Source organism: Hemicordylus capensis, chromosome 1 (genome assembly GCF_027244095.1).
Source record: "Hemicordylus capensis ecotype Gifberg chromosome 1, rHemCap1.1.pri, whole genome shotgun sequence".
Classification (NCBI taxonomy): Eukaryota; Metazoa; Chordata; class Lepidosauria; order Squamata; family Cordylidae; genus Hemicordylus; species Hemicordylus capensis.
Genome location: NC_069657.1, coordinates 247,487,980 through 247,501,748, shown reverse-complemented (window position 1 = coordinate 247,501,748; position 13,769 = coordinate 247,487,980). Strand labels below are relative to the sequence as shown.

The window sequence follows — 13,769 nt, the reverse complement described above, 5'->3', positions numbered from 1 at the left end:
TGGAGAAGTCAGACCTAACTTCAGTAATTCATTCATTGGTGACATCCATTTTGGATTACTTAAATCCGCCCTCTGTGGGGCTGCCCTTGAAGACAAGTCGGAAACTTCAGCAAGTCCAGAATGATGTTGTAAGGATGCTCGCTTCATGAGTGTTACACCCATCCTGTGGCAGCTTACCAGTTTGCTTCCAGGCTAGAGTCTAATTGCTGGTCTTAACCTTTTAAAACCCTATATACTTGGAGTCAGGGTAGCTGTTGGAACATTTTTGCCCATATGAATCTGCCAGGGCCCTTTGCTTCACATCTCAGGCCCTGTCGAGTCAGTGTCGACTCCTGGTGACCACAGAGCCTTGTGGATGTCTTTGGTAGAATACAGGAGGAGTTGCCATCTCCCATGCAGTATGAGGTGATGCCTTACAGCATCTTCCTATATCACTGCTGCCCGATATAGATGTTTCCCATAGTCTGGGAGACATACCAGCAGGGATTTGAACCATCAACCACTGGCTTGCTAATCAAGTCATTTCCCCACTGCTCCATTAGGTGGCTGGTGGGGACCAGAAACAGGGCCTATTTGGGTGTGGCCCCTCAACTCTGGAATGCTCTTCAGGATGAACTTCGCTCTCTCCCTTGCATTTTTAAGCAACACTTAGACTCATTTTTTTAGAGACAAATTTACAATTTTTATTTTTGTCTGTTCTAGTGGATTCTTAATTTGCTAATACAGTTTTAACTGCGTCTAGTTCTAACTGGGTTTTATTCACCTTGTCTGTTTTATTGCTGTCAGCTGCCCTGAGCAGCACTGCACTGGAGGAGCAGGATGGAAATGATTTAAACAAACAAATAAATGTTGGACGGCAGAAGGCGGCTTACTTTTTATTGAGCAATTGGGCTGAATACTGACTGCACATTTTCCTTAGACCATTTTGTAAACAGTAGGGCTAGTTTCGTTCTTTTTTAAAAAGGAAGCTGAACTTTCAGGGAAGTGTCCCTGCATTTATAGACCTGATTACAATTTAAAAAAACCTTTTGGATATTTAAAGTGTTAGAGAAAATACAGCAGCCCGAATCACAGGAACAGTAGAAGACTGTGTGTGGGGACATGGTGCCTAGTGTGCATGCCTAGGTCCAAGCTTCCACATGAGGAAGTGGACGGCATTCTGCACAGAATTATAGTGTACTGTAATCAAGTTGCTGGCTACAGTCATTCTTTTTTCTTCCCCTCAAAGGCAGGGAGGAGAGTGTCTTCTGTTTCTGTGTGATAATGCTAAGGTCTACATTCCATTTCTAATATTTAAAAAACCCTTCTTTATGTTTACTACAACTACAGAGTTGATAGTTTCTTATTTCAACTCCCCCCCCTCCCAACTGGCAAAGGCTAAGAAAGATTTGGGCACCTTCAGGTGCAGCAGTTCGCAGTTCCTTCTCTCTCTCACACTGGCACATTTATGAAGTATAAAAGTACAAAATGCCTTACTCTCGTCAAATAATTACAAATATAGCCTCAGAGTCCAATATTGCATTTTTCATGTTCTTCAAGCTACGTTCTTACCTGAACTTGCTAAGAAAGAAAGGAATTGTATATATTTCAGCACTCTTCTCACATCTCTTCCAGGCTTCAAAAACACCTAGGATTTTACATCTCTACACAAAATTAATGGAACATTAATGATTTGGGCCCAAGATATCTGAGGGGCTGCCTCCTCCCAAGGGCTTCTGCCCGCCTGACAAGGTCATCAGAGGGGGATCTGCTCCATGTACTGACAATGAGAAAGGCTCAGTTGTCCTGCACGCAGTAGAGGGCCTTCTCAGTTATTGCTCCCAGGCTTTGGAATGCTTTCCCAGTGGGCACTACTCCTCAGTCTCCACCACAGTTTTTAGAAAGCAAGTGAAATCTTGCCTTTTTACCCAGGCTTTTATATGTGTTGCTTTTGTTGCTGCTGCTCTGTATTTTATGGTCTCATCCAGTGTTCCCTCTAACAGGAATTCCCAGATGTTGTTGACTACAACTCCCATAATGCCCCAGCAAAAGCCACTGCAGCCGGGGATTCTGGAAGTTGTAGTCAACAACATCTGGGAATCCCTCTTAGAGGGAACACTGGTCTCATATTTTTAAACTGGTCTCGCTTTTTAAACTTTTAATTAGATTTGAATTTTTATATTCCAAATGGGATTATTATAGTTTAACTGTTTAATAATTTTATATTGTTTTAAACATTTTGTAAACCAACTTGATATTGTTTTAATGAAAGGTGGTATAGAAATCTAACAATAAATAAAAACTAAAATAAAAAAACATACATGTTAATATGTTAGAGTCAACAAGGTCACTTGATCGGCAGTAAATGGTCAGTTTTTGAAGGCAGATGAATGTTTTGATCTCTGCCAGAGATTGAATTGGGGACCTTTTGCATGCAAAGCAGGTGCTCTAGCACTGAACTAAGGTCCCAGCCCCAGGTAGAAGATACAGGAGAACCTCGTTACTCGTGAGGGTTCTGTTCCTCCCCTACTACCACGAGTAACGAGGCATTAGGGTTTTAGGGAAAGCGGGGTTGGTATTGGAGGTATATAGATGATATTTTTTTTATTTACACCAACCCATACAATATACAGGAGCTTATGCAATGGATGAATGAGATTCACTCTCAGATTCAGTTTACAGGCCAAATTAATGACCAGGACATTCCTTTTTTGGATACTAGGGTGCGATTAAATAATGAGGGGTATCTTACTTTTGGGGTATATACGAAACCTACTGATAGAAGATCTTATTTACATCATTCCTCAAGGCACCCTAAACAAATAAAGGATAGTATCCCCTATAGTCAATTATTAAGAATTAAACGTATTGCCACTGATTCTATAGAATTTGAAAGGGAAGCCAACATTATGTTAGCTCAATTTAGGGATAGAGATTACCCCCATACAGTTCTATCTAAGGCCATTACTAGAGCTGGATCTATGGATAGATCTGCTCTACTTAAATCTTTTAGAAAACTCACTACACAGCGGCTGACATGGTCCCTAGAGTTTTCTACTTTATGCTATCAAATTAAAAGTTTGGTTAGACGACATTGGCATTTAGTTGATGACATCTCAGGTTGTGAAAGGTTACCAATTGTGGCCTTTCGTAATGCTAGAAATTTAGGCAACATTTTGGTTAGAGCAGATGTTGACAGAACACCATGTAAAAAAGATGATGTAAGGGGTACATTTCCATGTGGCCATTGTAAGACTTGTGAGGTGATTCTGAATGATAAATCGTTCTATATTCCAACCATCAATAGAACAGTGCTCCTGGATTGTTTTGGGAATTGTAGTACAAAAAATATAGTCTATATGATTGCCTGTACTTGTCCCATGATATATATTGGAATAAGCACACGCCCTCTTCGAACGAGAATTTCTGAACATATTCCAACAGTTAGAAATTGTAGTATGGAGGCTCCCTTAACCCCTCATTTCACTGACAAGCAACATTCTGAAAATGACTTTAATGTTTGTATTTTATTTAAATACAAACCATACATTGGCAGGAGAGAGGATGCACGGAAAATCCTTATGCATAAAGAAGCTGAATTTATTTATAGGTATAGATCAGTGGCGCCAGGGGGCCTGAATAAGCATTTGCAAACCTACTGTGGCATGCTCTGCAGGTCCTCCATGTGCCCAGGAATGCCCCCCAAGGATGAAATGGCCCTGAAAACTGTGAAAAACCACAGATAATAGTCCATTTTTTCAAGAAATGAGCCACAAAATGGTTCCTCCTGTCTCCTCCAGACAAAATAGCAGCCAGAAGTGACTTCCACGGTCACTTCCAGACCTCTAGAAACTGCAGATATGTGGGTTTTAACCCATTAGTATCTGCCGATACTGGAAACGGGTGTCTATTATTAGACACCATGGATACGCGGAACCATGAATAGTGGCTCCACATATAACGAGGTTCTCCTGTACTAGAAATGTAGTGTTTGGGGATGCTGAGCTAGGGTCGGATAGGGCTAGTTGCCCCCTGGTGAATTTAAGGGAATCACCACTTCAAAAAGCGCTTCTTTGCTCAATCAGCAGAGTTGCAGTTTATCAAGCCGGGATTCCCCCATGCACAAGGTAGAGGATGGAGTGTGCAGGCTCAGTGCCTGTTCAGCTTGTGTCCCCAACAAATCTGGTCATTTGAAGTTACTTTGCACCAATGACTTCGCAAAAGTGTGTCGTCATGGCTTTGTTCTTTTCTAGCACAAAATGTGTTTGGAAGGATGCCACAGAATGATCAGCAAGAAATGGTTTACAACCATTCAAATCCCTGTTAATATTTAGCTTAACTGGCAGCAAACAAAAGTATCAGACATTTCAGAGACTGAACTAAAAGCTCTGGAAAACTGCCAAGGGAGCTGGATAGCGTAGTGGTCAGGATGCTGTCGCAGCTAGGCTATTCTGCATGGAACACTGGAGTAATTCCTTTGAAATCTGGTCATGATATTGCACCCCACTGATTTCATGATAGTTAAGTCCATAACACATGAGAACAGCTCTCAGACAATAGGCAACCAGCAATTAATTCCTTGCATCTTGCTTTCAACACAGTTTGGAGCACTCCATTTAGAGTGCTATCTATTAATTCAGTGGTATCCCAACAGAAGTTCCAATTTAACAATCCAAGATGTGTTCCCTTATCAGGAGCATTCTTTAAAATGGAGTTCGTTATTAGGTCAATGGAAGCAACTTTGTTAAGTTATATAGGAACCTATAAACAAAAATTACAGCAGTGTATGACAAACAGGATGACAAGTACTGGTTGCTCTTGCATGCCAAATGGGGATAAATGACATCTTGGATGGTTGGAGCATGGGACTCAGAAAGTTCAAAGGGAAATAGCAGGTTACTGCCAGAACACAAGACAGACCCAAAATGAATGTAATGAATGCAATGAATGCAGAGTCTGTGGATGTCTTCTGTTTCAGAACTCAGAGAGCTCAACAAAGCCAAGTGTTTTGGGGCAGTTCAAATTAGGAACAGGCAGGAAAACCGCCTTTTAGTTTGTTTAGAACATTTACATCCCACTTTTCAATAAAGCATTCTTAAGCCAGCTTATAGCATATAATTAAAACAATAAAACCAGTAAGCAATTAAATGGGAAGTAATGAGGCATCATCTCATACTGTGTGGGAGATGGCAATGGTAAACCCCTCTTGTATTCTACCAAAGACAGCCACAGGGCTCTGTGGCGCCAGGAGTCAACACCAACTTGACGGCATACTTTAATCAGAAACAAGCTCTTAAAGAGGAACTAAAAAGCTGATCTAAAAACCAACTAAAAGCCTAGGAAAACAAAAACATTTTAACCTGGTGCCTAGCAGATACTACTTTTAGCATCAGTCGAGGTGGTCAGGGGAGTGCATTTCAGAGCCGAGGTGCCATCACCAAGAAGACTGCGTCCCTGATGGCCACTCATCTCCAAAGATGGGGACATCATCCAGAGTCCAGCCTCTGACACTGATCTTAAAAACCAGACAGGATCATGGGGGAGTAGGTGGCCCTTCAAATATCCTGTTTCCAGACTGTCTAGGGCTTTAGTTTAAACAAGCAATTTGATTGTGAAAGCAAAACCAGCAGCCAGAGAAGCTGGTGAGATATGTTTAAGCTTGCTTGTACCAGTCAGTACTCTTTCAGCTGTATTCTACGTCAGCTGAAGTTTCCAAACAATCTTCAAGGACAGTTCCACACAGAGCTAGGACCATAGTTTATCCCGGATGTTACCCGACTATGGATAACTGTGGTCAGGTTATGTGTTCTGAGGCAGCTGGTGTACCAGTCAAAGCTGCAGGAGACAAGTATGCATCCACCCATATTGCTGGATATAACAAACTGCAGGCCAGATCCTTCAGGAAAAGTAGATCTGATCCTTCAGGTGACCAGGTCCAGAACAGGATAAATCCACACTTCCAGGTTCACGTTATCAGTGGCCAACAGCAATGTTTCCTCTAACAGGGATTCCCAGATGTTGTTGACTGCAACTCTCAGAATCCCCAGCTGCACTGGCTTTTGCTTGGGGATTGTGGGAGTTGTAGTCAACAACACCTGGGAATCCCTGTTAGAGGGAACACTGGCTAACAGTATCTTCATCTTGTCTGAATTTTCATCTTCAATGCAATTCCACATGATCTAAAAGTCACTGAGGGTCTCTACACATGATCTGTGTGTAGAGCCTAACCAGGCTCTGCGGGGAGAGCAGGCTTAGCCCACATGATTACTGGAGCCAGTAGGGGTGGTGGGGATCAGGGGTCACCCAGCCCCCGGAAATCCCAGGATGCCTCGAACAAGTGCCCGGGTGATTCTGGGGAGACCCCCGAGGCCAGGAGGCTCAAAGGAGCCCGCCAGTCGGGGGGTCTCCTCATGAGTCTCTGTTGTGAGGAACTGCACTGTGGTGACTCACAATCCGTGAAACGGGGTTAGTAGAGCACTCGCTTAAGGGTGGGGGCAGTTAAGGAGGTTTGCGGTCAGGAGCTCCCCTAGCCCGGTTTCCGGAGGTTGTGAGAACAGCCTCAATATCTTCTATACACCCTTCTACATTAAAGCAATTTGCAAAATGTGTGTGTTTTCTCTTAGAGTAGTACTGCAAGCTAGGGTACTGCTATTAATTCATGTAACTCTCCCCAGGTTAGAGATGACTTTCGAACCCAGCTCTGACTCCAACCTTTTACTCACTGGACCACACTGGCTCTTACATCCCACATCAGGCACCAAGTAGATGAGATACATTTTTGCAAAATAACATACCAAGCACCAACAATATACCAAGCACCAACTTTCTAGTAAGTAAAGTCATCCACAGGGAATAGCTCCCACCTTAGATCTTTGTCAATATTCATTCATCTCAAGGTAAATCAGATTGGATATATGTGTTTTAATACAAGCAAATCCTAAACTAACAAGAGCAAACAAATCCTAAGCAAACACAATCTTTGATCTTGTCAGTGCTTTATAAACAAACACTGAAACTTGCAACTAGAACACATGTTGCATTCTATATACATTCAGCAAGTTGCATGTGCCTTTAGAGGTTATACCCTTGCCAGCTGGAGTTCTGATTAATTAAACCATCCTATTTTAATAATAATAAAATAATAATAATAATAATAATTCAATTTCTATTTTTATACCCTCCCCCTCAAGCCATCAAAGTTTCTATGCACTGTAAACTACTTGGTAATTCAAGTGAATGGAAATGAGGAGGGTGAGAAACAAGCTGGATAGAGCAATTAAATTCTTTTTCCTCGATTTGGTAGTGCAAAGCTCCCATCTCCCCTTCCCAATTTGCTTTGAAACGTGGCACTGAGCTGCAAGGGAGAAGATTTTTTTTTTTTTAAATTCTCAACTTCTCAATCACACACTCCATTGAAACACAGGCCACAGGCGCTCACATACACACACACACACACCCCAAGATTCCTGGCAGGGTTAGCCAGACTCCACGTCAGGAGTGAGTCTGAAGGGCCAAGTTGTTTCGCAAGAGCCGCCACCCTCCCTTGCCTGAAAAGGGAGGGAGAGGAGGGGAAAAAAGAAAGTTAGAAAGACGAAGGAGGAGCTCAGCATTCCTGGCATTTCTGTGCAAAATGCCAGGGCTGCAGAGGCAAGAAGCCTACAGCTCCATGGAAAAGCAGCTTGGAAGGAACCCCCGAAAGGCAGGGGCAGGGAGAGAAAGCCTTCATTCACGCTTCCCAAATCTTGTTACGAGGTGGAATTCAGGACAGTCTAAAGTTCAGACAGAAACTCTCCAGCTTGAAGCCACAAAAAAGCATGCCTGCACAAGAATCAGAGACAGAGGACATTCATGTCTAGCCAGCAGCAGAAGGTTCACTGGAGTCAAATGGGCAGGAGATGAGCAGGGAGAGGAAACAAAGACGGAGAGAAATGCAAGGCTAGCCTACACGGCATTGGCTATAAAGAGACGAGGCAGGAAAACCTATGGGGAAGGCGGAGGTATCCCCAAGAAAAGCAAGCTTTTATTTAAGGCCAAGTATTCATGCAAAACTCAGCTCAGACAATGCAGAGAGGCACTGGGGGGATTGGATTCGCAGGGTAGTGAGAGGAATCAAGAAAAGGCAACAAAAATAGGAGGTGGCACCCTTTTAATTCTTATCTGAGCTGTTCAATTTATGCTATATGCATGCACAGTATCTATGCGCAGATGCACATTTTCATGTGAATGAGGATACATGTATTTATTTTAAAAGCAACACAGGAAGTTACGGGGAAGACTACAGACTGCACGTACTGCTGTACGTGTTGAACATCACATGTAAATTGGGCTAGCTTCACATAGGAAAGCCCAGGCTTACTTGTCTTTTTCTGGGATACCTGCCATGCTCTGGTGGTGCACTCTGGTGGCAGTTACCTGAAACAAGTTAACAGGCGGCCATCACCTAAACGGCTTGATCCCATGAATCAAGCAAATACATGCTTAGGACAAACCAGACCAGTAGCAATACCACCACCACAACTCACAAGCATTATAGCCTGGAATGGATCACCATCCACAACATCCCCTAGGTTACACAGCAGTAACACCTTTACTAGAATGACAGAGCAGATTCAGCACTAAGATAGGAACATGCTACCCACCAACTGAACTGGCACACTCAGCTCCTGCAGCACACACATATCATCCAAGAGATTTCCAAACAACAGAAAGCAACTTGGTCTGTCCCTGCTTAGCTGGAGGACTAAAGGACTGTCTTTCTGCAGGGATACCAATGATTATTATGAATATAGGCACAGGTCTCAAGAGGTTGGCTCCAAACTATTATGGCCCCCAATACAGCCACCTGCTTCCCAGCTGATCCTCACATTACAATTTTTCTAAGGGAGCTTTCTCATCATCACTTGTTGCTGGCTGCTAACTTCATGAAGTTTTAAACATGACTTTGATTGCACAACGAACACCGGTCATAAAGTACATGGCAATAGCCAAAATAATTATTTTGCCCCATACTTCTGTGCATGTTTGTTTGTGAAGTGGCAAGTTTAACACTTTCACACAAACCTACCATGGCAGAATCAGATGACATGATGAACCATTCAATACTGCCTCGGGTATCATGAGTAAATGCTGGCAGACCTATTGAGTCTATTGGCTCTCACAGGTGATCCAGAAGAGTGGACTGTGGAAGACAACCCCTATGACTGTGTTGTCAGGAATGATCAGTAATGGTGGCACAACTGCCTAAGGCAAAATTGTAACTACTGATTTTCTCACAGAGAAACTCCTGAAGAGCTTCCGAGAATTCCTCAAGGTCTAAAACACAGTTTGCAAAAGCACTACCTTGACACAGTGACAAAAACTAGGCGAGTCAATGATTGAGGACAGCCACTGAGGTCCAGGTCTATGAAGACTGTGGCACTTCTTTGAGACTTGAGTAGGGCTTTTACATAATACAAGGATACATGGACGGCTGCATACTTTGAATGCTTAGTCTCACAGAAATTCTAAATTATTATGACCTAAGAACAGATGTTACAAAGGCAGTGCCCAGCGACACTCTCCCCTTTCCAGAGACTAGCAACGCACAATGCTCTTATATATAGTATGTACTGGTGGTTCCCAAATGATGGTACATGCCAGCAGATCACCTATGGTTGTGCCACTAGGCTACCCAGCATTGAGTGATGGGGACAGTGGAAAGTAGGGACTTTTAATTCAGGAGTGAGACTGACAATTTGACCTAAATTAAAGAAGAGCTCTTAACTGCTTAAGCAGAGAGAGAGAGAGAGAGAATGAATGACTGAATATCAGGGAATCAACACCAGCTCTTTGCATGATAGGGACAAATCTGCAAACTACCTATACAGATTTCAGAGGAAAACAAATAGGAAGAGTGAGTCTAGAGCAGGGATTCTCAACATTGGGTCCCCAGATGTTATTGGACTTCAACTCCCATAATCCCCAGTCCCAGTGGCCTTTGGTTGGGAATTATGGGAGCTGAAGTCCAGTAACATCTGAGGACCCAACAGTTGAGAATCCCTGGTCTAGAGGGAGTTGTGGAAAAGGAGACAATCCTACCCAACAGCAGAACAATTCATTGTTAGCAGGAATGCCATAAACAGCCACAGATTAGCAAAGGGGCAGGGCAGTGAAGTTAAGCGAGTGGGGGAGGAGAAGGGCATGTCTCATAAAGGACTGGTTTTAAGGTTTGGGGGCCTTTAGAAATATGACCTTGTGAGCATCTCTGCCCTCTTCCTCACTCTCTCAGCAGGGTCAGTACTCCCCACCCAGAGGGAGAGGGAGTGAATACTGTGGCTGTTCCTTCCCACCACCTCCACCACTTGCTCACCTGAGTGGGTGAGTGACCAATGGAAACAGCTGCAAGCAATGCCCTACACTCCCTTTGGGAGTGGGCCTATCCCAACTGCTACACCACATCTGGAGGGAGCAGAGGAAGCAGCTGCTGACCGCCGGAGTGGCCGACCAAGTGGCCAGAGTGCCAACAGAGACCAGAAGCTGCTGCCTCTGCTTGCTCAACTTCTTCCTCTGAGCCATGGAGCCAGTCTTCCCTCTAACAGGGATTTCCAGATGTTGATGACTACAACTCCCAGAATCCACATCTGCAATGGCTTTTGCTTAGGGATTCTGGGAGCTGCAGTCAACAACATCTGGGAATCCCTACTAGAGGGAACACTGCGTGGGGCTTGGTCCCAACTGTCAGTGTCACCGGGAAAGAACAGACTGAGCAGTGAGAAGAGTGGGGCAGTGGGCCCAACCCTCCCCACCATAGTGCCGAGAGAGCGTGCAAGGGAGTGAAAGCAGCTTCTGTTGCTCCTTACAGCTGCCTCCACTGCTCAGTTACCTGAATGGGTGACAGAGCAGTAAATCTGGCTGTAAGGAGAAGCAGCAGCTGCTGCCTCCATTCTCTTTGGGCAGTGTGGCAGAGAGTGTTGTGCCTGCTGAGTTGGTGGGGCGGGGGGAGTAAGTGGAAGCAGTGATTGCCCCTTACAGTCGTCTCCACCACTTGCAAGTCTGAGCAACTGCCACACCTCCACACTCTCTCTAGACCAGGGATGGCTGGCCAACCTGACGTTCTCATCACCCCCAGCTATAATGCAATCAGGTGCATGATTGGCATTGTCGTCCAACAGCAGCTGGAGAACCTCAGGTTGGTGACCCACCCCTTGGTCCAGAGAGTGTGGCAGCTGAGACTAGCCCCTTGCAACACTTAGAGGGAGAGGCCAAGTGAGCAGAGGGGCCCTGGCTGCCGTTGGAGGCAGTGGAGACAGGGATGGGCAAGAACCGGTTTGGCGCTCCTTTTCTGGAGCACTGAACCAGTTCGGAAGTCCAGCATTTGAGCCAGTATGGAGGCAGGGGGTCCTTTTAAGGGAGAGTGCCCTTAACTGCCCCGCTGCTCCCCCACCCCCCCACCGCCGGCACTCTCCCCGAAAGTGTTGGTGTGGGGCTGCAGCGTATCTGCTTGCAGCACCGGTGAACGCCGTACGGTAAGTGGCCGATGCATGTGCATGCACATACGTTGCCCGCACCAACACTTTGGGGGAGAGCACCGGCGGGGGGGGGGGGAGCGGCAGGGCAGTTAAGGGCACTCTCCCTTAAAAGGACCCCCTGCCTCCGATACCAGCTCAAACACCGGACTTACAAACCGGTTCAGTGCTCCAGAAAAGGAGCGCCAAACCGGTTCTTGCACATCCCTGTCTCCACTGCCTCTTCACCTAAGCAGGTGACTGAGCAAGGAGTAGTTACCACCATCTCTCTGGCAGTGCAGCCGCAGAAGCTGGGATTGGGTGCAACAGGCCTAGTCCTCTCCACTGTGCAGAGCAGATTAGAAGGAGAGGGGGAGCGAGTGGATGAAGCAACGCAATGTAGGCAACTGATCAGTGGAAGCCGCTGCAAGGAGCCCCAATCATTCGTGTCACCCAGAGGGAGAGGGCAGGCAAGGCAGTAGAGGTAACTGCTCCTCTGAACAGTCACCAGCTTGCTGATTTGGGCAGCGGGGTGGGGGGAAGAGACAGGGTTCTTGACTCCATATGCAGCAACAGCACAGAAAGGCAGGGCTGTCCTGAGAGAGCCATGGTGGAGTGCAGGGTCTGGGGCAAATCAGCCATTGCAGGGGGCCCTTCCAGTTAATTTTAATGAGGGTTAAAAGAGCGGGGCCTGGGGCAGTCACCCTGCTTGCCCAGCCCAAAGGACAGCCCTGCAGAAAGGGATAGGGGTGTGTGTGTCCAAATCTCCCAGGGGGCCCTAGAGGCAGCAGTAATGGCAGCCAGCCAGAGGGCCTGCCCAAGCTTGTGGGGCCCCAAGTCCAGCAACTGCCCCATGGCGCTGACCTGTGGTGCCTGCCCTGGAGCAGGATAGAATGAAGATACAAGACTAGGAAGGAAGTTCCGAGGATGAATGGAAAAGAAGAAGTGATCGAAAGAGAAAGGGGAGGAGCAGCACATCAGAAGCAAGCAAGGGTGGCGCCCTGGAGAGAGAGAGAGAGAGAACTGAAACATTTAAGTGGCAGGGGGATGAGGTCGTCTCCAGGAGAGAGGAATATCAGCTATTTCGTCTGGGATGCTGGGGAGCATCTAAAGCCGAGCTGGAGGCCAGAGAAGCGTCAGAGAGGCGTCCCAGACAAGAAAGACAGAGGCGACCCGTGGAAAAGGATTCACTTGTTGGAAAGGGGACCACTTTGTCCCCCACCCCGACTTCAGATCAGGGGCTTACAGAGGGCGACAAAAGGAGAGGATCCCCCACTAGAATGAGAGACTCCCATTCCCCTCCCCTCAGGAAGGGGTTCATGGGGAAGTGCTATGCCCCGCATGGGCGGTGTGTGTGTGGGGGGGGGGGAGACCCGCGGCAGCAACAAGAGGTGGGGGAGATGCGCTGCATTCCCGGCGGGGGCTGCTCACCTCGAACATGAGCGCGACGAGCACGCAGAGAACCAGGCAGAAGCCGATGTCGGCGTGGTTGTGGATGAGGAACTCCTGGCTGAAGAGCGGGTGGCTTTTGGCCCGCCTGCGGAACGCCATGGCCGGCAGGGACCCGAGCAAGCAGCCCGGCCCCACCGCCCGCTGCCTCCGCCCAGCGCCGCCAACTTCTTCCCGGCCCCTGGACAACTTCACGAGCCAGACAGCGGCCAAAGCCCGGCCCCCTGCGCAGGCGCGGCTCTTGCCGATTGCCTAGCTGGCTCCCCCGCCCCGCCGGCCTTAACTCCTCCCTGCCCGGACGGACTGCGGGGGATATTATAGGCAGATGTCCGCTGCTGTTTCGGGAGCGCCGGCTGCCAATGACCAGCTACCTTCAACTCACCGCCCCCGCGGCTGCAGCCCAGCCTGCTCTCGTGGCATCTTCCCCTCCCGGCTCCCGCCCAGCCCGCTGCTCGTGGCTCGGAGCTGCAGAGCCCCTTAAGGGAACAACGAGAAAGGAGCAAGTTCCACGATACGGAGGAGTTTCTCCCAAGCAACTGCACGGGCGGGGAGGGGGCTAATACCAAAGCCGTGCCTTTACTAATGGGCCCATAGAAAGAAGATACACCCTCAATGTTCCGCTACTCTTTTGGTCTGGTCTCTTCTTTATTATATATATGTGGGAATCCTATGTTTCGCACATGGTTCAGGATATAGCCTGATCTCCTTTGCATGTTTATTCAAAAGTAGGTCCCACTTGACCCAGTGAAGTTTATTTCCAGGTAGGTGTGCATAAGGTTGTACCCTTAATGAGTACACATGCATTTAAAACTATACATCCTGGTTTAAGAAAGACAAAATCTCAGGGTTGACCCTAGT

At 46.9% G+C, this 13,769-nt stretch overlaps 1 protein-coding gene across 1 annotated transcript in view; it reads right to left on the bottom strand.

Moving 5' to 3' along the window:
- Window positions 1-13,303, bottom strand: part of TRAM2 (translocation associated membrane protein 2) — a 61,068-nt gene extending 47,765 nt beyond the window's left edge. Inside the window, exon 1 of the mRNA XM_053285447.1 lies at window positions 12,894-13,303. Within this exon, the coding sequence (XP_053141422.1) occupies window positions 12,894-13,013 (120 nt within the window). The 5' untranslated portion in view covers window positions 13,014-13,303. The remainder of the gene's footprint in view (window positions 1-12,893) is intronic.
- Between the last annotated feature and the right edge of the window lie 466 nt (window positions 13,304-13,769).